Source organism: Paroedura picta, chromosome 5 (genome assembly GCF_049243985.1).
Source record: "Paroedura picta isolate Pp20150507F chromosome 5, Ppicta_v3.0, whole genome shotgun sequence".
Taxonomy (NCBI): Eukaryota; Metazoa; Chordata; class Lepidosauria; order Squamata; family Gekkonidae; genus Paroedura; species Paroedura picta.
In genome coordinates, this window is record NC_135373.1 from 35,431,862 (window position 1) to 35,456,207 (window position 24,346).

The 24,346-nt window shown below is 43.0% G+C and overlaps 1 protein-coding gene across 4 annotated transcripts in view; it reads left to right on the top strand.

The window, feature by feature from the left end:
* The window catches only part of LOC143837414 (lethal(3)malignant brain tumor-like protein 4), a 77,883-nt gene extending 58,705 nt beyond the window's left edge, over positions 1–19,178 (top strand). For all 4 annotated transcript variants that reach the window (XM_077337179.1, XM_077337180.1, XM_077337181.1 and 1 more), the window contains 2 exons: positions 11,382–11,444; positions 18,037–19,178. In XM_077337179.1, the coding sequence (XP_077193294.1) occupies positions 11,382–11,444; positions 18,037–18,165 (192 nt within the window). In that variant the 3' untranslated portion in view covers positions 18,166–19,178. The remainder of the gene's footprint in view (positions 1–11,381; positions 11,445–18,036) is intronic.
* The last annotated feature ends 5,168 nt before the right edge of the window (positions 19,179–24,346 follow it).

The window sequence follows — 24,346 nt, forward strand, 5'->3', positions numbered from 1 at the left end:
AGTGAGTTACAGCATAGATGTCATCTTCTTGGCATCCAGACACTAATTGTCAAATGTTGGCAAAAAAAAAATTGGATTGTATACTTCCCAGAATCAGAGACATCTTACAGAAGGTATAGCAAGAGGTTTATGAGCAGCCACTCTTTGCAGACAAATTGCAGCATTGGCCGTTGTTATTCCTGCTAATAAGGAAGTACCAATCTCAAGACATCTGCATGTCATGAGATTTAAAAGGAGTAGCATGAAGGGACCCCTCTCAAAGCCATAGGTTCCCAACATGGAGACTACATACGATTTTTCTGCACTAATCAAGCATCTAGTATTTTGTCCTAATTCTGTGCACCCCAAGGAGAAACTCTGCCATATTCCAGCTGCCAGAAAAACTCTTAAGACGTTCATAATTGGAACAGAGAGCATCAGAAAAATAGTCTGTTCACAGCAGTTTTTCCTACTTACATGGGCTCAAGAATATCTTAAGTCATCTATCAGCAGATGGCTAAAAGCCTGCATCATAAAAACTTACAAACCATAAAACCAAAAGATGCCACAGGGCATCACTGTGCATTCAGTCAGGAGTGGTACAATGAATGTTGCATCCTTAAGACATTCCACAATGGAAGAGGTGCACAAGGTGGCAATATGGTCCTCAGTATCAACATTCATTAAACACTATAAATTCAACCTATACAGATCTTCATATGCTGTTTTCAGTGGAAATGGCTTACAGCATGTTATGGAGCTTGAGGACAGTGACCTGTCCAGGACTTAGGGGACTGTTCTGGAAGGTCCCACCAAGAGACCCTCTTTCTCAGAGGGAGAACAGCCATTGGTTACTTACCAAGACGGGTCCTTCTCTTCTGAGACAGGAGTACATCTTGTCCCTCCTAATTCATTTTCATCTGTGGGATATTAGTCTACTCTGTCTTACTATATTGTGTTATATTATACCATACTATGTTTCATATTTTTCCTGTTTTCTTCAAACCCTTAATACTTAATATTTACCTGTTGCAAGTTGGTTGTTGCATGTTAGCTTCTTCTACTACTAGAGAGCCAGCAGGGTGTAGTGATTAAGAGCTGTGAACTCTAATCTGGGGAACTGAGTTTGATTCCTCATTTGTCCACATGCAGCCAATTGGGTAACCTTGGGCTAGTCACAATTCACTTAAGGCTGTTCTCGCAGAGGAGTTCTGTTAGAGTTCTCTCAACCCTGCCTACCTCATAGGGTGTCTGTTGTGGGGAGTGGAAGGGAAAGGTGTTTGTAAGCCAGCTTGGTGTTTTCTTCAAACCCTTAATAGTTAATATTTACCTGTTGCAAGTTGTTTGTTGCATATTCTTCTACTACTAGAGAGCCAGCTTGATATAGTGTAAGGTGACCAGGTTGTCCCACTTTTGGAGGAACATCTGGGGGTATCTAGCAAATTGTACTTATGTTGAAATTCAAATATATATGTTACAATACTATTTTTGCTTTCTATGCATTCTATGAAACTTTTTGTTGCTCCATATAGACCAAATTTTTAATCAAGAACCCCCACCCCCTGTCAATGGTGTCCTGCTTTACCAATGTTAAAACCTGGTTACCTTAATATAGTGGTTAAGAACACTGACTTGTAATCTGGAGAGCCAGGTTTGGTTCCCTTTTCCTCCACATGCAGCCAGCTGGGTGTCCTTGGGCTCACTACAGCACTGACAAAGCTGTTCTGACCGAGCAGTAATATCAGGGCTCTCTCAGCCTCACCTCCCTCACAGGGTGTCTGTTGTAGAGATAGGAAAGGGAAGGTGAATGTAAGCCGCTTTGAGACTCCTTCGGGTAGAGAAAAGCAGCATATAAGAACTGACTCTTCTTCTTCAGTAATATCAGTGCTCTCTTAGACCCATTATGCACGGGGGTTTTAGCGCACATTCGGGGTGGAATGGCGGCGACTAAAATCACGGATAACGCACGGAGCCGGCTGCAACCGGCTGCAGCTTCGGTGCATGCCGCCGAAAAAGCCGCGTCAGTGAAACGCGGAAGAAAGCGCAGCTTCCGGGTGAGCGGGGCGCAACCAGAAGCGGCGCCCGGATCGGCGTGTGCATAATCGGTTACTCTGGGTTTTGCCGCCATCGCGCCCCGCCCCGTGTATAACCGGTATGCGTCGCGTCTTCCCCCTCCGTGTTTTCCATGTGACCCGAAATCGCCGTTTCGGCGGCCGTGCATAATGGGCCTTAGCCTCACTTACCTCACAGGCTGTCTGTTGTGGGGAGAGGAAAGGGAAGGCTAATATAAGCAGCTTTGATACTCCTGGTAGAGAATAGTGGTATAGAAAAACCAACTATTCTTCTAAGCCAATTTGGGATTCCTTTCGAAGAAGAGGAAGAGGAGGAAGAAGAAGAAGATATTACTGATCAGGGCTCTCTCAGCTTCACCTCACTCACTGGGTGTCTGTTGTGGGGTCTTTCTGATAAAGAATAGTGGCATATAAGAACCACCTCTTCTTCTAAGCCACATTGGGATTTCTTCGGAAGAAGAGGAAGAGGAGGAAGAAGAAGAAGAGGAGGAGGAAGAACAAGAAGATCAAGATGAAGAGTTGGTTCTTATATGCCGCTTTTCTCTACTCGAAGGAGCCTCAAAGCGGCTTCCAGTTGCCTTCCCTTACCTCTCCCCACAACAGACACCCTGTGAGGTGGGTGAGGCTGAGTGAGCCCTGATATCACTGCTCGGTCAGAACAGTTTTATCAGTGCTGTAGCAAGCCCAAGGTCATCCAGCTGGATGCACGTGGGGAAATGCAGAATCTCTTCTTCTAGTTTAATCATAGCTCAGATTATAGTTTTTGGGGTACGAAACCTGAAGGAAGGGTGAGTTCCACCATGGTCAGGCAGAGGAAGAAAAGTTGTTCCTGTCTCCCTGAATGAATGGTAGGAATCACCCACCTGTCCTTAGAAGAGAAGGACCTTCTCAATAAACCAATGGTTGTTCTCTGACTTTTGAAGAAAGCAGGCTTGCAAGGATTTAACTCTGCCTAGGATTGCATTGTAAAGCTAGGAGCAGGCTCTCTTTTCTCACATTCACCAGCTGTTCTGGAACATCTTAAGAACACCTTGCATATCTTAAGAGAACATTTCCTGCACATAACTTTCTAAGCAATCAGAGTGGGATGGGAAGTGGGTTTGCTTTATTTTTTAAATACTTGGCACGTCTACTTCTCTCAGCATCTTTACTTGAAAAGATCATGATGCTACCACTGAGGAAGTGCCAGGCATATACCCTAATCTTCACGTTTAACAGCCTGATAGAGCTGTTAAAGGAGAAGTCCCGGTCCTGATGGAGCTGTCAAAGTTCAGCAGGACCTGAAAACAACACTCTTGCACCCAGGCTTATGGTTGAGGCCTTGGCTGTCTGCGGATTGATACAGGCCTCTTTCCTTCTCTTTGGCTCTTACCCACCTTGTTTGATTAGCTTGGCAGAAGATATCTGGGGGCGAGGTTGAGGTATTGGTTTTATCAGTATTTTTATTGTAAATCAGCCCAAGCCCACTTGTGGGGAGGAATGGTATATAAATCATCAAATGTGTTCCACTTAATATTTCTGGTAAGGGATTGGAGGAGGAGCGTGTCTCATGGCTTAAGAGCTTAACACCCACTCAGGGTGGCTGTCCCACCCCTGTGTGTCTCCTCCTCCGATCAACTTGCCTGTCTGTCCAGTGGCCAGCCAATCGTCTTCTGTCCCCCACCCCTGACCACCCCCCTCCTCCTTCCACTTCCCTCCGAGGCTCAGAAGCTTCAGATTCCTGCCATGTGAGAGCTGCCCCTGCAGGTGAGTTCCCTGCCCAGGGCCTCCATCCTGCAGCCTTTCAAGTTCCTGGGAGGAGGGAGCAGCCACCTGCAGAGTTCTTTCACCCTACCCCCCACCCCAGTCTAGTGCCCATTGTATTCCTGAATGCAATGGGCTTTGCCTCTAAGTAAATAAATAAATCCCAGGCAAGTCCAGTCCTGTCAGATCTTGGAAGCTAAGCAGGGGTGACCCTGGCTAGTATTTAGATGGGAGACCTCCAAGGATTTGGGTGGTAGTTTCTCCAAGGAACACTAGGGGTCATGATGCAAAAGCAAGAAATGGAAAATACCCTCTGAACGTCCTTTGCCTGGCTGTCAGACAATCCTCAGATCTCCTGGCTACACTGCACTTGTCATAAGATGAAGAAATAAACAATACACAAATCATAAATAATGAAGAGACAAATGACTGGTGGCAACTCCAGCAAGCGGCTTTCAAGGCAAGTGGTTTGCCATTGCCCTTCTCTACAAGTCTTCCTTGGTGGTCTCATAATCCAAGTATCAACCCTACTGAGCTTCTGGAATCGGTTGAGATCTGGCTACCATGCTGTCTTTGTTTCAGCAATAAAACAGTGGAACTAAAATGAAATTACATACACCAGATCTAGAACAAAAATACACCAGATCTAGAACAAAACAAATGGCCGAATAAGGTCCAAGGTGTAATGAATTATCCACTTCTTAACCTGATATACAAACTCTCATGAAGTTCTGTAAGAGTGGAGAAAAGAACATGGAGCATAGAGACTCAAGGAAATGCATAACAGAGCGAAGATCCTGAGACTACGATAGTACTGTCTGAGGAAGTAATCCTCAGCAGGTCTACACCAAAGTACGTCCCATTTTATTGAATGTTGCTGACTCCCAGGGAAGTATTCTTTGGATTGTCGCAAGTAAAATGGGGTTTATTTCAGTTCCATTGTAGCAGCTCTCACATTCTGCCCACTTTCAGGCCTCCCAAAAAAACAGAATCGGGCAATGTAAAGCTTAGCCATCAGCCTTAGAAGAGGATATAACAGGGGCAGAACTCAGTTGCTTATGAAACTAGAGCTCACATGATGAGATGCTCACAAATGCCTCGAGTTGGAAGTTTAGAAAAGAGAACTTATAATGTTATTTGAGTGGTATGCAGGCCGAGTCAAGGGAGCTGTCTTTAATTTTCACAGCTTGCCCTAGCAGCATCCCTTCATTTGCTAGGAAGAGCATAAAATGATCTGTTAGCTACTCAAGACCTCAAGCAGAGGCTTGCTCCTATAATCTTTTCCCTTTAGTGAGAACTGTCATTTGAGTTTTGATTTTTTTTCTCCATTTCTCAAAAGCTTCTTACCGTGTTTCCGAAATGTGAGTTGCTGAGTTTGTATCACAAAATGTATTAAAATCTGTCAGTTCTTAACTCCCAATCGCTAATCCCTCGGGAGATATTAACACAGGGGCGGGAAGCCTGTCCAAAGCTTTTATTGATGATGACTGCAAAATGTCAAAGCATTCCAAATCTTACTTTGGTTTGTGCTATTAAGGAATCTCTTTGTGATTACTAATGAATAACATTTAAGCACTTTTCTGGGGGGGTTTAGGGGGGGGGGTTACCGGTATCATCTGCACTGGTGTGGGATATGTTTGGGTTTTTTAATGCCTAAATTATGGTGTTTAACCCAGTCTTTAGGACCTAGATTTTTAGTGAAACTTTCAGTTGGGAAATTAGGAATCTATGGCAAACTGTTCAAAAGTTACTCTTAGCTGTTTGAATCTGAATCTGCTCTTGCCCATTCCTTCAGCTATTTACATGGGAAACGCTTCAGCTGTGTCCCCATTCCATATCCCTTTATCCCATGTCACAAGGATTAGTCATACAAAGAGAACTGGTGCTATTTTTGATATATTAATCACATACATCCAGTATATTATGAACATGAATGGATTGATGTGAATTGCAGGACTCAGGATGAAACCCTCTTCCTTAGAAGGGGACAGTCCCCCTTCCAGTTTGGCATGAAAGCAGCAGCGTATCTTTGAGCTCTTCTGCTTCTTAATTTTAAAGCCACAATACAGGTTTATTTCAGTTGCTTTGTGCCTTGAGCCCTGTGTAAGCGGACTATCATTAAATAATTGGGGCTGAGGCCTCAAACTTCTTCTGAAACTAATTAGCTAAAAACTCCTTACCTTGACACAGAGATCACCCTTTTGATTGATAGCAGACTTCCAACAATTGCTGAGGCTAAGGGAGAACAGTAATACTTTTGCCAACTAAGCAATTTTACTTTATATATACATGGTCTGGAGCAGGGGTAGTCAAACTGCGGCCCTCCAGATGTCCATGGACTACAGCGAATGCTGGCAGGGGCTCCTGGGAATTGTAGTCCATGGACATCTGGAGGGCCGCAGTTTGACTACCCCTGGTCTGGAGGCTTGGAGGCTAGAAGAAATGAAACCTTATAAGTGAACAAGGGATTTAGAGGATGAATCGCTTCCAGTATCCAAACAATAAAACATTGGAGGCTATTTTTTTGTCAACAAATACTTTGCCATCTCCTCCAATTTTTAATCATTTTGCACCTCTTGTTGATACTCCTGATACTTTGATGACTTATCAGAAGCTTCCCCACAGAATGCTTGCTTGAAGGCTGTAATTAATGAAGCACAAAATCCAGTTACTCGACTGGATGAGGAAAGTTAAAATAGTAAGTGAAATTCCAATGGATTTGTTAGAAAGAACAAATGAATTTGTGAATTTGTGAAGAACAGTGAATTTAATTTATATTTGCATTTAATTTAAACTGCTACATTTAAAACTAGAAGGTTTGTCTATGTAGTAGTAGTTTTTTTGAACTTTGCAGTAATAAAAATGTTTCTAAAGCCTCTGACCAGAAGTATCATCTAAGCCAGGGCAAGGAAAAGTAACTTTAAAGTAAAATAAGATACCTACACAGTGCTACAAGTGAGGAATGAAGGAAACCTCCCAATTAGTCTGTCAATCACACAAGGTGTGCCTGATCATATAAAGACAATCTGCTTTCTTGGAGGACTGAGTCACTTGCCAGGAGACATTTGGAAACTGGGTGGGACAAGTAGATTTAGAATCAATGGAATCTTTAAATAACTTAAATCAAGTTCAAAAGTTCTTGTTAACCTTTAGTAGCTCCAAAGTACCAAAGCTGGTGTTTTGACAGAAATCCTTTTTAGAAACCAGGTTTTAGCACCATTATTTCCCGACTTTTCAGATAAACAGGCTCAACAGGACAGTAAAGCTGTGCTCCCTGTCATCAGTGAAAATGAGGGAATGAGCAACCAATACACAACAAAAGATCTACAGAAATACAGGTTAAAGTGGATGTTCAAAAAAAAAAGGGGGGGGACTAGAACTGGAACCATAAAAACCCAACAGGTTGCATGTCTGTATTATTGTTAAAATTATATTACTTTTATTATGCACAATTTTTACAAAACAACTTTAGGAATTAAAATCATATATCCAGCTAGTAGATTGTTGCAAACCAGTATGCTATGTACTATGGGAACCAATAGACCGACACATTTCATCCCTTATAGGGTCTTCTTCAAAGGTCTGGTTTTAACACACACACACACACATATATATAGACTTAACACATATAAAATATATACAGCAGCCAATAAAAGCTCCGAAGTAAGAGCTGTAAAGTATCAGAATCACTTAATGAAAGAAGTTGTCTAGTTTTCAATCATTAGCTGTCTTCCAGAAGCTGCCCAAAATTTCAATGGTGCGTTTCAGTGGTGTGTTTCCTTATTATTTCAAGTATTGCAATGACTGCAATACCATTTTTCCCTTCCTGAGATGCTCAAAGGATAACCATCTGAATTCTGTTGGTATCAGCCTTGCTAAATTTTGTATTTGAGTTAATAGAATGTGGTTGAATTGTTTGTTTGTTGGGCTTATATACTGCTACCCGGCCAGCCAACTTTGATAAATCAGATAACTTTACTTTTATATCCACAAGAGAGTATTGTGTGATCAGTTATGTTTTGATCTCTCATTCTTTTTGGGATCCTGTTGCAGGAGACTACACTATTCCTTTAGTGCAGGGGTCTTCAACCCCCGGTCCGCGGCCCAGTACCAGCCGTTAAGGCCATGGTACCGGGCCGCCAGCGGCCGTGCCTGCCTTCCCCCCCCCTGCAGCGAGGGGGGGGAAGAGGCAGGCGCGGCCACTGGCACACCAGCGACGCAAACGCGCACGCCACTGGCAAACGCGCACGCAAGTGCGGCTGTTCTGCGCATGCACGTTAGCGCCACCTAGTGGCGTAAACGCGCATGCGTGGCCACTGCGCATGCGCGTTTACATGCAGCTGCTGTGGCCGGGCCGCCGGCTCTCTCCCACCCTCGGAGGCGGTCCCCGACTACAAGAAGGTTGGGGACCGCTACTTTAGTGTTAGCTATCAAATTTAGTATTAGTGATTAATCCAACATTGGCCTGGAGTGATAAAATAGATACATTGCCAAGGATCGCCCAGTCTGCAAGTATAATTCAAAAGTCACAACTTTTTAAATATAGAATTAGCCTAGACCAGTAGTTCTCAACCTTCCTAATGCCTCAGCCCTTTAATAAAGTTCCATATGTTGTGGTGACCGCTGACCATAAAATTATGCAAGTGATCTTTCACAAAAATTAAACCGAAACTGGCCAGTTGGCATGAAAATCTATTGTCCATGATTGTATCTAAATGGTTTTTTCCCCCAGGGTTTCTCAGTTCTGTTCTGCCTCTTGTCCCACTATGCCAATCGCACTCTTTTCCACTGTTCCAGACTGATGAACTCGATCTCGATCTACCCTGGCCAAGCTGCTAGCTCTGTCGCAACCCCTGTGAAAGGGTTGTTCGACCTCCAAAGGGGTCCTGACTCCCAGGTTGAGAACCATTGGCCTAGACTATAGATCCTCTATAATTAGTTCAAAGGATCCTTTAAAAACAATCAAAATTGATGGAAATGTAATGATACCTATTGTTGAGTCATTAAAACAGAAGCCTGACGTGTAGAATGAAAAGGGGAAGGGCCAAGATGGCTCGTGTGATAGTGAATGTAAGGACTTAAATGCCTGAATATGTGACATCTATCATCACTATCAAGATTCTAAAATTATAGCTTTACCACGTGAATATTTTAACCTTAAAAATCAATTACAGCACTTCATAAGAATGAAAAGTATATTCATTAATAAACAATGGGAGCAACTTCTCCATGCCACGTCTTCAAGTCATGACAATTCTGGACCATAGACTAAGAAGCTTTTTTGCATCAAAGCTTCTTCTATATTCACTTCACAATTAGTCTATTTTATGAGGAGATCTGTGCAAAAAAAAACATCTTACCTTCCTCTGGATGATTTACCGGATTGGCCACCTGTGGCACCTGATGAAATAATAGAATTGGTTAGTTAAAATCAGGGAAAGCCCCAGGAACGGATGTGATTATCCCTGAAATTTAAAAAATGGACCCAGATCGATGGGCATTCTTACTTGTTACTTTTTTTACGATGGTAAACAGAACTGGCCTAATGGACAAATGCAATACTAGTTCCCATTTATAAGGAGGGAAACTATATTTCGCCCTGAAATTTCAGACTGATAAGACCCCTCTCTGTAGTAGGGAAACTATATGCCAGACATCTATTATTCAAGCTAACCTTCTGAATGTCACAGCAGAAGAGATGGTTGGCTTGTGCCAAGGAAAAACTACCCAGGATCATTATCATTATCCCACCTGGCTAATAAATACACCAAAAATGCAAAGACCAGACTTTTCACTGCTTTCCTAGACCTTAAAGCAGTCTTTGACTCCATACCAAGGGGACTTATCTGAGATAAACTATCAAGAATGAATAGATAAGAGGTTTTTGTTCCTTATAAAGAAGTTTTATTATACCTCTGTGAACTGTCAAATTAAATGATTTCTGGAAAAAAAGTTAACTCGAAATATTTGGACTAATGAAGCAGTTAAAGGGAGCTGTATTTTAGCCTTTCTTATTCAGACTATTCCTAAATGATCTTGCCCCAACTCTGTCTGGAGTAGGCGGCCATGGCCCTCGCCTTGGCTCCATCCATTTGCCCTTGTTGCTTTGTGCTGATGATACCATTCCATTGTCCCACTCTCAGGTGGGCCTGAAATGTCTACTGAAATGTTGTTTAGAGTTCTGCGTGGCTGATCAGTAGGAACTGAATTATGTGCAATAGAAAATCCTTGTGTCCTTGAGAACCTGGAAATCTCATATATGGGTAACGGAACAGGTTAAGCATTTTAAGTACTTGAGTATATTTCCAATACAACATAAGATGGCAACAAATATGACCAAACCCACCACCCTGGCTTTCATCTGTTTCTTCTTTAATAGAGGAAACCAGTATGTGCCCGCTGCTCTCAAAGTATTTAGTACCAAAATAAACGCTCATTGAAAGCAGGCCAAAGAACTCCATATTTCTGTCATCTTCTAATACCAAATCAACACAGTGCCATTTCTTTGGCCAGATGTAACAACTTGTCTTCCGCAATCCTGCTAGGAAGATTCCAAAAAGCAACATATTCCTATAGATACTTTCCATGCAAAACAAGCAACATTGAAACTATTTTGCATGTTTATTGTCCTTTTTACACAGATATTTGTATAAAATACTTAAGTCCATCTTGTTTAATAAGATGGGACTTCCTGATCTTTTAAAGATTTCCTTCCTTTTAAATAATACCAGTCCTGAAATAATAGAAAGTGTGGTTAAATTTTTGCCAGGTGCCATGAAGTTGCATCAGGACAAGTTCTGATTTTGCTGTATATTTTCTACTTCCCTTTGGGCTTTCTCTATTCACGCTGCTACTTTTTCCAATTTCTGTCTGATATTTATTTATCCTAATTTTTATCTGTGATACAGTTTTATATACCAGTAAAGAAAAGATTGTCTGATTTTTGGGAGGGTTTGGCTTTTGTGATGGTTAAAAAAAAATCTGGAAGGATCTTGTTCACAGAGATCTGAGAGAGGAATTTAAATAAGCTAAGTTGAGAATGGAGCAGAATGCATTCCTCGCAGAAGCTTAGAGCAAGACATTAGATAACAAAGAGTTTTAAGAAGAGGAAATTGTTTGTGGCAGTGTCGCTTGTAACTATTTGTGCTTTGATACTAGCAAGAGGAATGTCACATCGATACAAAGTCAAGAGAATGTTTGTAAAACAGGATTATTCCCTTTAGGGAGCACCAGATTATTGAGCTGTTTGATCTGATCATGCCTTCTTTTCTTGGAGATGTTAAAGTGAACAGTTGCAGAGGAATTTGTGCTCCCCCCTCCACTGTTGCCCCTTATGGTCTGTGATGGCATAACATTATGAAAATTATTCCTCCTACTTTTCATGGGAGTGGGAAATGCCTAAGCCCAGCTTAGCTTTCATGTCTGGAAGTCCATTTTCTGATTGGAGTCCTGAACTTCAGCTTAAAAACCTAATGCTTGCAGAGTTTTGTTCAAATGAATAAAAATGGATTCCAGGAAGTGCTTTTGTTACCAAATTCCCAGTTGTCCCTTTAACCTTTCCCCATGTTGTTTGCAATACTTTTTTAGGTGGCCAGCTTTGTCCAGCGTTTACCAGGTTGCAAGGACCAGGCGGCATTGTTCCGACAAGAGGTGAGTCCTGTCTGTTTAAGTCAAAAAGGTACATGAAAGGGTCTTGCTATTTCTAAAAGCAGACAAGAATGGCCCATAGGGGTTTACGTACTTTTCCCTTTAATTTTTTTAAAAGATAAAATAATGCACCAAACAAGGCAAATTCTTCTCCCTGAAAAGCAAAAATGCTGCATTTATGATGCAAATTTGACATTTTTGTATTTATGTCTAATATAATCTGTGTTTGTAGTACTTAGGAATTATATAGGAAATGCCAAGAACCCCCAAGGACTTGAGGGGTTACTACATTTCCCTTGTATCTTCTTCCCTACACTATATCTTCTTTCTCTTTTACTCCCAGCCGCTAAAGCCTTTTCCCTTTCCCTGCTTCACGCTCTACTTCCAAACTCAGCACCAACCTTGCTTTTATCTGCTCCCCATCTTCTACTTTATTTACTTCATTTATACATTCCACCTTTCTCCCCAGCGGATATCCAGTGCACTTTCCTCTCCTCCATTTTATCGTCTCCACAACCCTGTGAGTCCGATAAGGCTGATAACACTATTCAGTTACCATGTCCCACTTTCAGTGAGGAAATCACTGCAGTCCTTATGGGGTTCACTACTTCCACCTTACAGAATATTCCTCCTCCTGTTCTTCACCTCTATATTGCCAGAAGTTGTTTTCAAAGCTGTCTATCACTCACTTCACTCTCCCTGAATGGTTCCTTTCTGCACCAGCTAGTAATATTCCCCTTTCTTACCTCCCACAAATATTGTTTCCATACACTTCCATTCTTTTCTACCCAAAAACTAATCAAAGCAGCCATAACTTGCACAGCCAAATCAGTGACATTTATTACTTACACTACATTTACCAATCTACTGGGTGCCAAAGCAGAGCCATACAAGCCATTGTTTGATTCAGCTGGATCAATTTACTTACCATTATAATAATTAAAAGCTTTAAATCCGAAGTAAGATAGCCAAATAATCAGGCCTTCCTTTCACTGGTGCCCAAGACAGTGTAGACAACAATTTCTTTTTCAGACAAACCATTATCTAAGATGGCAACAACCCCTTCTGGCCCCCAGCAGACTTTTCTTCTCATGGACTGTGAACCCCCATTTGTCTAGGGCCGCCTTTCTCAACTTTTTTTACCATTGAGAAACCCTGAAACATTCTTCAAGAAACCCCAGAAGTGGTGTGATTAGGCAGAATATGAGTGGGAAGCATAGCTGTTGTACATGCCCAACTGGAGCCCCCCCCCTTCCCACCTCCTCCAGGCACATTGGCCATTTTCAGAGGGGAGGTCAAAATGACCATATATGGTCATATCATGGTAAATGTTTAACAAACCTTAACATATATTTCAAAAATTCATTAACTCCCTTCCAGTCAGGAAATCTTTCCAGGGCCATCAAGAAACCCCAGGGTAACACAAAAGCCTGGTCTAAGGATTTGTGGATCCTTCTTGTTTGCATATCTCTCCCCAATATCTTCTGGTGTTTTATTAAAAGCTAAGATTGCTGTTATCAGAATCACACAGAGTTAGATGAAACTACCAAGGCTAATGCAGCAGTCCTTGGGAGACCATTTGATACCCACAGGCCACTCTTCCATTCTGCACTATTTCTTCCCACAAACCAGAGAGGTCTCCAATACCATGGTGATCTAGTTGTTATCAGGGCAAATACTAACAGCCATTTTTACAGTACTTTGCAACGGGAACACGTATTTTCATTCCACCCAAGTAAAAGACGGCTCTTACGCTCCCAGTTAACATCAGCGGTAGGTGGCCACACAGCCTTCTGCAATTTAATTGTCATTGGCAGCTTCAGTTCCTGTAAACCCTTTGCGGTTACTGCTGTCTGCAGAAGCAGATTGAGGAAAAAAAAATTCAGTGTGTGACTTTTTCTGTGCAAGCAAAACCATCGATGATGGAAAGTTCTGTAAAGCTGTAGCCGATTTATGGTGCCCTCATAGGGTTTTTAAGGCAAGAGACAAAAAGAAATGGCTTGCCATTGCCTGCCTCTGCATTGCAACTCTGGGCTTCCTCAGTGGTGAGCCAGGACTGATCATCTGATGAGACTGGACTAACCTGGGACATCCAGGGTAGGAGAAACAATACACTGGTGTTAGTAGTCCTAGTTGCACTTTCAACTTTGAGTTTAAATTATGATGGCTTTGCCTATTTCTGTTTCCTATGACTTGCTACTTTACAGCCCTGTTATCTGCAGTAGATATTTGGGAACTAGCCAGTCTACACATAAAGAATGGATTTATATTTTTAATAAACAGCAGCTGTCCCATGCATTGCTTAAAAGTGAAGGAATGCTCATTGGTATTGATTTTCTTTACATTCCATAAAGCAGGGATAGGTTTCCCTTCTGACCCACTGTCCCCTGCTTGAAATGCTAAAGATCTTATTTTCATGTTTCTGGCTTTTTGCTAGAAGGAAAAAAAAGATCAATACTGAATTGTCTTAGGAAAGGTCTTTCTTATAGCCCAGTTCTGGCATTCGAAGCGGCACTAAAAGGTTACTCCTTTTCTCCTCCATTTTCTTCCCACAACAACCCTGTGACGTTGAGTATATACGAATGGCCCCCATTCACCCAGCAAACCTTCATGCCAGAGTGGAAATCCTAGTCCAACTTCCTTAACCACACTTAACCCAGCCAGATCCTAGTCCAACTTTCTTAACCACACTGGCTCTTGAGTAAAATTTCACTGCCATTTTATTGTGAAGCCTCAGCATGCTTCTAGACATAGTGACTCCCATATTTATCCCTCAGATATTCCAGATAAAGGTGGCTGGGCCCTAGATTTTCTTCCTGGCACGAGACAATTGCATTTCTCATCCAAAGAAAGCTGGGCTGAAATTATGCCAATTTTAAAGATCCCCCCATCCCCCTTTTGCTTGATTCTGGCTGGATAAGGCATTGGGTGACAGAACTGCTGAACTCTGCTATAACAGTCCATTAGCAGCAATTGAGCTGCCCAAATGTACTGTATTTAGGTAAGTAATGATAGACAGTAAGGAGGGAGTGGGTGGCTGTGCTTTAATTTCATTTTCCATTATTTACTAAATGGCTGGAGTAGAAAAGAGAATAGATTTGTGCACGCTGAGCAATAAAAGCCAAGCGGAGTGAGCAAAACTACTAGTGAGCCATAGATAGGGAATGGCTGCATTCAGATGAGGTCTCTGCAGCTCAGTGCCTTGATAGCTCATCGAATGGAAAGGAAAGGCCACGTGTCAGAATCCAAACGGTATCAGTGCTGGCAAACAGTATTTGGAAGTTGTTTACAGCCATTCCGGTTCATGATCCAAAACCAAATCACAATCCGCGTAACACCTTTTATTTGGACCAACCAGAACTCTACAAAACAGTGTGCAGATGACATCCAAAATGAGAAAGAGCTCTGAAGAACTCTGGAGCTTGCACACTGTTCACTGTCATTTTGACTGCCCCTAATAAAACATAATACATGGACTGTGCTTAGAGTTTAGTCAGCATATACAGTATTTCAGTAGCCCCAAGGTTTTGCCAGTTTCCTTTCCCTTTGAAAGCTCTCCCTTGTGTCCATTTCTCAGGCTGCCTAGCTCACAGGTGCAGTTAGAATGAGATGGGAAAAGGCTGAGTTGGTAGCCTAAAGAATCCATGATAAGTTTCTGCCCATCCATTGCTTATAGACTGCCAGTGAGCTCACCACCTCTGTAGGAGTCAATTCCACTGCTGAACTACTCTGTGTGTAGGGGGGGGGAGGGAATTCTGATATCTAGCCACTATCGTGATATCTGTTGCTGATATTGTGATATTCCACTGCTGAACTACTTTGACTGTGTGTGTATGGGGGGGGGGGAAATCCTGATATCTACCTGGTATTCCTCCACATGAAGCCTGCTGGGTGACCTTGGGCCAGGTGCAGTTCTCTCAGGCCTGCTTGCCTCACAAGGTGCTTGTCATGGGGAGTGGAGGGAAGGTGATTGTAAGCCAATTTGAAACTGCATAAGGTAGAGAAAAACTGGGTATAAAAACCAACTCTTCTTTCAACTCTTCTTGTTGGCCACCAGGAAAGGTGTCGAGAGGCTCCATGATGCCCATGGACAACATTGGGAATCCCTGTCTTAGAATGCTTCCCTGTGTTGGGGGAGAAAAGGGGTGGGTTTTTCCCCCCTGTTGAGCTTGTTTACATTGTGGGTTTTTAAAGCAACTTTCTACCACATGCAGTTTGGAGTTGTATCGCCCATTCTACCACCTGAGGATCCTGCTGCCTCTTTCTTCTCCCTGTGTGAACAAGGCCATAGTTCCAGAAGACAAGGAGAAGTGGTAGTGGTTAGGAGTGCAGACTTCTAATCTGGTGAGCCAGGTTTGATTCTGCATTCCCCCACATGCAGCCAGTTGGGTGGCCTTGGGCTCGCCTCAGCACTGATAAAGCTGTTCTGACCAAGCAGTAATATCAGGGCTCTCTCAGCCTCACCTCCCTCACAGGGTGTCTGTTGTGGGGAGAGGAAAGGGAAGGCGACTGTAAGCCACTTTGAGACTCCTTCAGATACAGAAAAGCAGCATATAAGAACCAACTCTTCTTCACAGGGAGGTTGTGACTTGCTGAAAGACACTGTGTGGACTCTTGAAGGAATATAGAATGTCTGAATTTGAGGCCAAAGCCTTTTATACATAGCTGTACAACCTTCTTAAATGGACACCCTACTTAGCTAATTCATAGAGTTCACCTTTTTAATGCAAGCTTTTCATTGATCGGTTAAAGATTTTAATGCCTCCCTATTAATGCCTATTAAATATATTTGCATAAACTGTCATTTTGGGACATTAAATCTTAAGCAGCAACGCACCACTCTGTATCTTTAGTACATTGGACATAAGTTCTAGAATATTTTTATATTCATATATTTTGTGGTTGCATATAATCTGTCATTCACATTAGATTCTTCAGTTAAGACTTGTGGCTTCTTCAGAATCCCTGCCCTGTAAAGCAGGGGCAGGTAAAATGTCACTCAGGAATGACTACAAGCTATTTAAATAGCTCTCTACCCTATCCTGTCTGCTGCTGTATTCATTTTGTTTTACTTCTCTATAAAGTGAGCCACTGGCAATGGCTTCTCTTCTCCTTCAGTGGGGGAAGTCATCCAAACTGGTTTGGTCATACCTCCTCCTGGACTGAACTCATTCAACCCGTCCAACTACCGCCCAGTTTTGCTCCTGCTGTCTCAGGCAAAGTGTTTGAGTGGGTGGTTGTGGGAAAGCCACAGAGATCTCCCTGGACAAAACATTGGCTCTTGAACCATTCTAGTCTGGCTTCTGACCCAGCCATGGGGTGGAGATGGTTCTAGTCATGCTTACAGACTCTCCAGAGGCAGCTGGATCTAAGCAGGTTGACGCAGCTGTTTTTGCTAGACCCAACAGCAGTATCTGACAGTGTCAATCATTCCTAGCTGATATAGAGATCCAGGGCACAGACTTTAAGTGTTTGCAAGCCTTTCTCCAAGGTCACTGACACAAGGAGGCACTAGAGCAGGGGTAGTCAAACTGCGGCCCTCCAGATGTCCATGGACTACAATTCCCAGGAGCCCCTGCCAGCATTCGCTGGCAGGGGCTCCTGGGAATTGTAGTCCATGGACATCTGGAGGGCCGCAGTTTGACTACCCCTGCACTAGAGGAAAGAACCTCCTGGCAGCCTGCCCTGGAATGCAGGGTCCTGTAGGGCAGGGGTAGTCAACCTGTGGTCCTCCAGATGTCCATGGACTACAATTCCCACGAGCCCCTGCCAGCATTTGTTGGCAGGGGCTCATGGGAATTGTAGTCCATGGACATCTGGAGGACCACAGATTGACTACCCCTGCTGTAGGGCAGGGGTTGTCTGAAGATTTATTGTCTTAAGTAGAGCCAAGTCATCCACCTTCCACCACAAAATAATAATAAAAATCTAGTAAGTGAGAATACATGAGCAAAAGTTAATCCTGCTAAATTAGTAAACTGGGTCACAACATCCAACAGCCATATGGTAATTCTTTGGTAAAACATTGTCATGATGGTTTGGTCATACTCTGAGGTTCATAGTCTGAGGAAGAGTGCCTGCACTCGAAAAGCTCACGCCTTGAATAAATCTTTGTTGGGCTTAAAGATGCCACTGGACTCTTTTGTTTTGTTGTGCTGCTTCAGACCAACTTGGCTACATCTGTCATTTATTCTCTTACAGAAGGATTATGGCACATTAAGGGTTGTGGAGTCGTGGTAGAGCCACCTCCTTTGCATACAAAAAAAAAAATTCCCTGATTCACTCCTGGACATCCTGAGTCAAGACAGTTTTTAGGCAGCAGGTATTAGAAAAATACCTTCCTTTGCCTGAAGCCTGGGGCAGCCACCTCTAGTCAGTGAACAGTGCCAAATTTAAGCAGCCCTGCTTTGTCACAGAGCAATTACATACAGTCACCACTGAAAGAGAAATGGTGTCGCAGGAGCTTTAGCAGGTGTAGTTGTCTGTGTTGCCAGTTCTCAGCCTTAAGCCTTTCTGTCCATCTGTTAATTGTAAGGTCACAGAAGCCATCTGTCATCCGTCAAAATTACTTTATTTCCCTTTTCTCACACTCCAGCAAATCGACGGCGAAGCCTTCCTTCTCCTAAACCAGTCAGACATTGTTAAGATACTGAGCATCAAGCTGGGACCCGCGCTGAAAATATACAACGCCATCCTGATGTTCAAGACAGCCGAAGAAGTTTGAAAGAGCTCCTCTCTGACTAGGCTGGAGCACGAGGGCGGACATTCGTGCAGGAGAAGAAAGCAAGTGTTCATCTGCCCCCCATCACCACCACTAAACCCGAATAGGCTAGGACCTTGGAAAGGCAATGTGGCCTTAATTGTTTTTCAGATTGATTTGGGTAGATTCTGCTGAATGGATCCCGAAGAAGAAGAGGAATCCCTTCTGCCACTTGGAATGAATGCAGTGGCTTCCCTTCTAGGAAGAGATTATTACTTTTTTCTAATTGAATTTTGAATATGGTTATATTGATCTTTTGTGAAGATCTTGAAGACGCCTCCGGTTATAAGAGGATTCCCAGGTATTGCTATTGGTGGGGAGCCAATCTTGATCAAGCAAACTGCATTTCCTGCTGACAGTGCCTACGAAAAGAGAGACCAAGCTGTCTCCAGATTCTTTAATGTTTTCTGTCTGCATAAAGTCTTGAGGGTGGGGTATTTTTTTAGTAGAACGGGGAGTCTTCAAAGCAGTGTTTGGTTCCTAGTACTGGGAAATTCAGGTATCTCTTTTCTTCCCAGGCTACTAAAACCCTTCTTTTTCAGCTATCCAAATACCGGCATTTAATTTTGTTGTTGTGTCATCGTGGTTGTCTCTAAGTCCAGCAGTGTTTGCTTGTGGAGGAAAGGGAGGGGTTCCACATGAAGTCCATCTCCATGTATGATGAATGTGAAGTGTATTGTATTGTGTTGCATTGTTTAAATGCACAGTTAATAAAGGTCACAGGAGAGGGCTCAGAAGGCAGGCTCATCAGTTGAGTGCCAAGTTCTTTTGAATGAACGGTACAAAACATACTAGGGAGCCCTTATAAAACAAAGGGCCAGTTTTTAAAAGAATGCCTGTTTGATGGATGCATTCAGTCCTCTCCCTCCCTCCCTCCCCGCCCCTCTCTTTTCTTGCCAAGAAATTTTACTGAGCCCCCCCGGGAAAGAACGAGGTATAAATCTAAAACATTAATAAAAGATCCAGTGACTTCAGAAGCATTACGGGTTTTTATACACATGACTGGCTTATTGTAGAGAGGAGACGACTGAGAGAGGATCTGATAACCATCTTCAAGTATTTTAAAGGCTACCATATAGAGGATGGAGCAGAGTTGTTTTCTCTTGCCCCAGAGGGACGGACCAGAACCAATGGGATGAAATTAATTCAAAGGAAATTCCGTCTAAATATCTGGAAAAAGTTCCTGACAGAGCAGTTTCTCAGTGGAACAGGCTTCCTCGGGAGGTGGTGGGTTCTCCATCTTTGGAAATTTTTAAACAGAGGCTGGATAGCCATCTGACGGAGAGGCTGATTCTGTGAAGGCTCAAGGGGGTGGCAGGTGACAGTGGATGAGCGATAGGCTTGTGAGGGTCCTGCACAGTGCAGGGGGTTGGACTAGATGACCCAGGAGATCCCTTCCAACTCTATTAATCTATTGTTCTGATTTTTTGCCAACACATCACACACAATTTGCATCTTTCCTCTGTTATGCTAGCAGTCTCTTGAGCATAGATCCCCTTCTTTTCTGCTCATTTTAGTGAGACTTGCATGCAGGCTGAGTCCAGCCAACTTAAAATAAGTAGATGCCCCAGAGCATCATTCCTCTGTGAGGCAAGTGTGCAGAAGGCTGTTGCTGAAAGAAACTAGAAAGTTCGAGGCCCAAATGGGCCTATAGTCTTATCGGTCTTTGAGTATTTGCCTGTAGTAACTGCAATTTTATGCTGATTTATTATGCATTGTTTTTATTGCTTGAAATGCCTGTATGCCCGGTCGATTGTTCACCAGCCTGAGAAGGGTGGTGTATAAATTAAATAAATAAAAATAAGCAAACAGTGCTGTGCAAGAGACCAGTTACCCAGGTCTCCTGCACAGTACAACAGGCAAATACTTTATTGCAAGATGGACCAGGGAGTGGTTTTTGCTTTGCTTACGGAAATGGATAAGACTTTCAGGTGAGGAAGGAGGATACAGGACAAACTTCGGCCCAAAGAAATCAGATCATCCAACAACGAGCTGGTAAGAAAAAGAAACAAAAATAAGTCAGTGTTGTCCATTGCTGTTTTTCCGGTGACAGCTAATGGCCAAGCCCGTGGTTGTGTTGACTCATATGTAGGATCTGATATTAGAATAGAGGCAAGTAGTTGTATGTCTGTTTTCCAAAGAAAACTACTGTCTCTTAGGAAGCAGATGATAGGCATGTATTCTCTCCTTTCAGACATAGAGTCTTCTGAACTCCCCCCCCCCCAGAACACTTGCTGACTTGCTCTCCTGCATGCAAATCAAAGTGACCACTCATATGTTTCCTTGTTGTACTCTAGTCTCTTGGGCTAGGAGGGTCTTCTCCAGCCCCTAACCAAACTTTGTAATTTATTTGGAGGGTCGGTTGTGTGCACTGGACTAGGATTGGACAGATGTGGTCTCAAATCCTGGTTCAGCCATAAAGTTCACTGGGAGATTGTCTCGGGATAGTCACATACTCAATGCCCTCTCCCTTGCAGTATCTTTATTAAGAAAAAATGGACTGGGGGGAGCCGTGTTTTCTTGTTAGCTCTTAGAAGGATGGAAGGAAAGGATAGGAATGTAATAGATGAACTTGAGAAAGGGTGAAAAAGTTCTTAATGGCAGCTTTTCTGGTCTCTCTTTTCTCCATCACTGGCAGGAGCACACAGCACATATCTCCTTTTCACAGTGGTGACTGGAGGCAGTGTCTTTTAAGCCTCATAGGCAATTGTGTAACATTTTCACTCATGATGGATGGCTTCTGGTTAGATCCGTTTCACATCCCTCATCCACACACACACACACACCAGTCTCCATAAAAATTGCCATACGTGAAGATGATCTAAGCCTCTTAAATCAGTATACAATCCGGGCTGCTGAATTTGAACAATATTAACTAAGTCTGCAGAACCAGTGCATCTCATAGCCTTCTATTTTTGTATATGTCCAGGAGTTTAAAGCCTTCTGCATCTACTGGCCGATTTGAGGCCAGTAGAGAGAATCTCTTGGTAATCAGGAGCAGCCACTGACAATGGGACGCTTACTTAAAGAGCATCAAATTATATGGGTCAGATACATATTTTTAAAAATACATTTCTCATGAGGTAAAAAGAGGATAATTGCCAAAGGGCATATTCAGCATACTTTTCTCTGCAAGAGGAAGCAGCTGACACATTCCCATGGAAATAAAGTTGGTTAAACAATGAACTCTGCATATTTGCAAAGGGCAACCACTAGTACTACATTCATATGCTTACACAATGCAGGATTTCTCTTTACAAAACTGATTGCTTCCAAGAAAGTGCTGTGGAAGGAGGTTTTGTTGCAGATATGTACATCACCTTTCAGGGCATGTTCCACAGTGCAATTATGCACAAGTAGAAATGTTGTATTAATGGCAAAAAAAATGAATATTATGCCAAGTTACTCTTAAACCGCTCTCCTGAAACAAGTCCTGGGTGAGTTACAGTAATGCAAGGCAGCTTGATTCATCCTTGGTTCAACTTCATGGCTTCTTCGTGGCACTTCGCAGGCCTGACATAGAGAGGAGCTATCAAGCTTTTTCCGAATAGTATTAACTCCCAGGTGTGCTCATCCCTCTCCTCACAAAGGAGACTGACTTTCCCTCCCAAAAGTCATGTGAACACGGGAGGGATTAGCGCTCCTCCCTCATTTCTCTGTTCACCACTGGTGTGAGAGGACAGATTTTAGGAAACTGAAGACTTCATTTTTCCTCAGGCTTCTCTGAGGTACAAACTAGGAATAATAATAAATACCATATAAGCATACAGTCATTTATCCTGTGAGAATGGCCTTCTTTAAAAAGTGATGGGAGTATAGGACAAAGATGGCCCAGGACATTGACTGTTTGTGTTATGCTTGCGAGGAGGTCATATTACTGGCTGTTGCCAGGCCTGCCACAGGATGACACCTAAGATGAGGGATGGTAGGACGGTGGGACTGAAATGGCCCTTTATGAAACAGCGAAGTTCTGCCTCAAAACCAAGCCCTGCAGGAGATAAAACTTCCGACAAATGCCTCTGGATTCCTCTCCGTGTCAAGCTAGCTCCGCTCCGTGTCAAGCCTGCAAAAACACATTGCTTGTGTGCCTGCACAGAAGAGTTTATAGGTAAGTGCAACCTTGTTTTCAGCTCCATATTTAGCTGAGCACAGATATTGAAATTGTAAATAATGGGGAAGTTATCTTGATTAACTACATGGGCTATCCATGGTTTATTTCTGTGAGACTCAAAAGACATGTTTATCCACCAAAAGGTAACTGCCAGGTTAAGTCCACTGACACAATTTTTTCATGGAGGTCATGTCTTGATGGGTCTTTAGTGTGAACTGTGGCAATACAGAAAGGGGAAAGGGGGTTTAACCCTGACTGTTTCTACAGCTGCAAAAAAGCCACATTGGCAGCCCTACAGTTCCATGGAATCACAAACCAAAATCTTGCTGTTAAGGTGCAGATCTGAATGCACTTCCTGTTTGCCGCACAGTTTGAGAGAGAATCCTGCTAAAACACAATTTCTCCCCCTTCTCTGGGAGGAAATTTACATTTACCCAATGAAGAAGCTCGGGACTCGCTTCAGCTTCCTCCTCCATTTCCTGCCTCAATTAATGACATATTAACTCCGACCAATAATCTGCCTCCTACTTTCTGCCCTCTACCTCAATTATTTTTTTATTTTGAACACGATCACGTTACAACGCAAATCCGCAGTAACAAAAGCACCCACTTTCTGGGGATGCAGTGTTATAGAACTCAACATGATAATGTACTGAAAAGGACAGAGCTGATAGGCAGCAAACCCTGAATACAGGAAGGCTAGATCTGGGGCAGAAAGCTGCCTGCCTTCTCCGTGCATTGGAGCTGTAGCCCGGATGCCTCTAATGGTGGGAGAGAGAAAAAGAAGTGACAGAGCAAAACATCCCCAGGACTCAATGCCAGCTGACAGGTGCAGTGCCTATCAGCCAAACCCAGCACCCCATCAGGGCAAATGCCAGCTCAACAGAGAGCTGCAACACTGAATCACAATCTTAAATTGACTCTGAAACCATAAACATTCCCTGGAAAAGCAGTGCAGTTCAACCAACACCCCTCCTATAAAACCAAACACCAAGGAAGTGGCAGAGTGGCAGAGCAGCCCCCGAGGCAGCAGCTGGGGAGGAGGACGAGGAAGAGCTGCGGCCCGGTACCGACTGATCCAGGGACTGGTACTGGTCCCCGGACCGGGAGTTGGGAACCGCTGCCCTAATACACTCAAAGAAAAAAAGGTACCTTCCTTTTTGCATTTGCTGGCAGGGGCTCATGGGAATTGTAGTCCATGGACATCTGGAGGACCACAGGTTGACTACCCCTGTCTTGGGGCATCATCTTCTCTGGAGCATTTTGCCATCTCCTCTGTTCACAGACCAGAGAAAAACATACCAGTATCCCGTTCCAAACTGCATTGCACCATACTAGTTGTAGTTACATTACAATCTACTTGTTCAGATCAATTATTATTCCAAAGAAGAGATAAATTAAAATACAGAGGACATTTGACCTTTCTGAAGGAATGTTAAGAATGCAGGTTAGCACTGCTGGTTTTTCCTATTTGTCTCTGGAATTTGTTAACCATTTTCATTACGCTCTAAGTAAATTTACTCTCATACTTTGCCTATAAGTATGAACCATTCCTTGACAGTGTGAGTGTGAACACAAAAGCTCACACCTTGAATAAAATTTCATTGGTCTTAAATGTGCCGCTGGACTCAAAATTTGTTCTTATGCGGAAATAGTCCAGGATCCTAAAATGGCTTGGCAGTAAGGAAAAGTCATATTTAAAAAAGACCTGTCCATCAGATTGAATATTTGTTAATAAAAGAAGAGCCGTTTTTATTAATCCAAATGGATTTGCCCGAGAGAATCCGTCACTCCATTTGTGATACTGTTTAAGGACTGGTCTTCATGGATGATCAAAGCCAAAACTTCATTATTCTGAATAATTCTGCTATTTATGTGCATTGCTTTGCATTCCTAACCTTACTTAGTTGAGAGAGTCCCCTCCCCCATCTCCTTTTCCTTTCACTAGAGGATTTTAAGGGGGGCGGGTGAAGAAAATTTCCATGCCATCAGAACCGATCATCTTTGCAATCTAACGGTCATAGATTTCCGCTC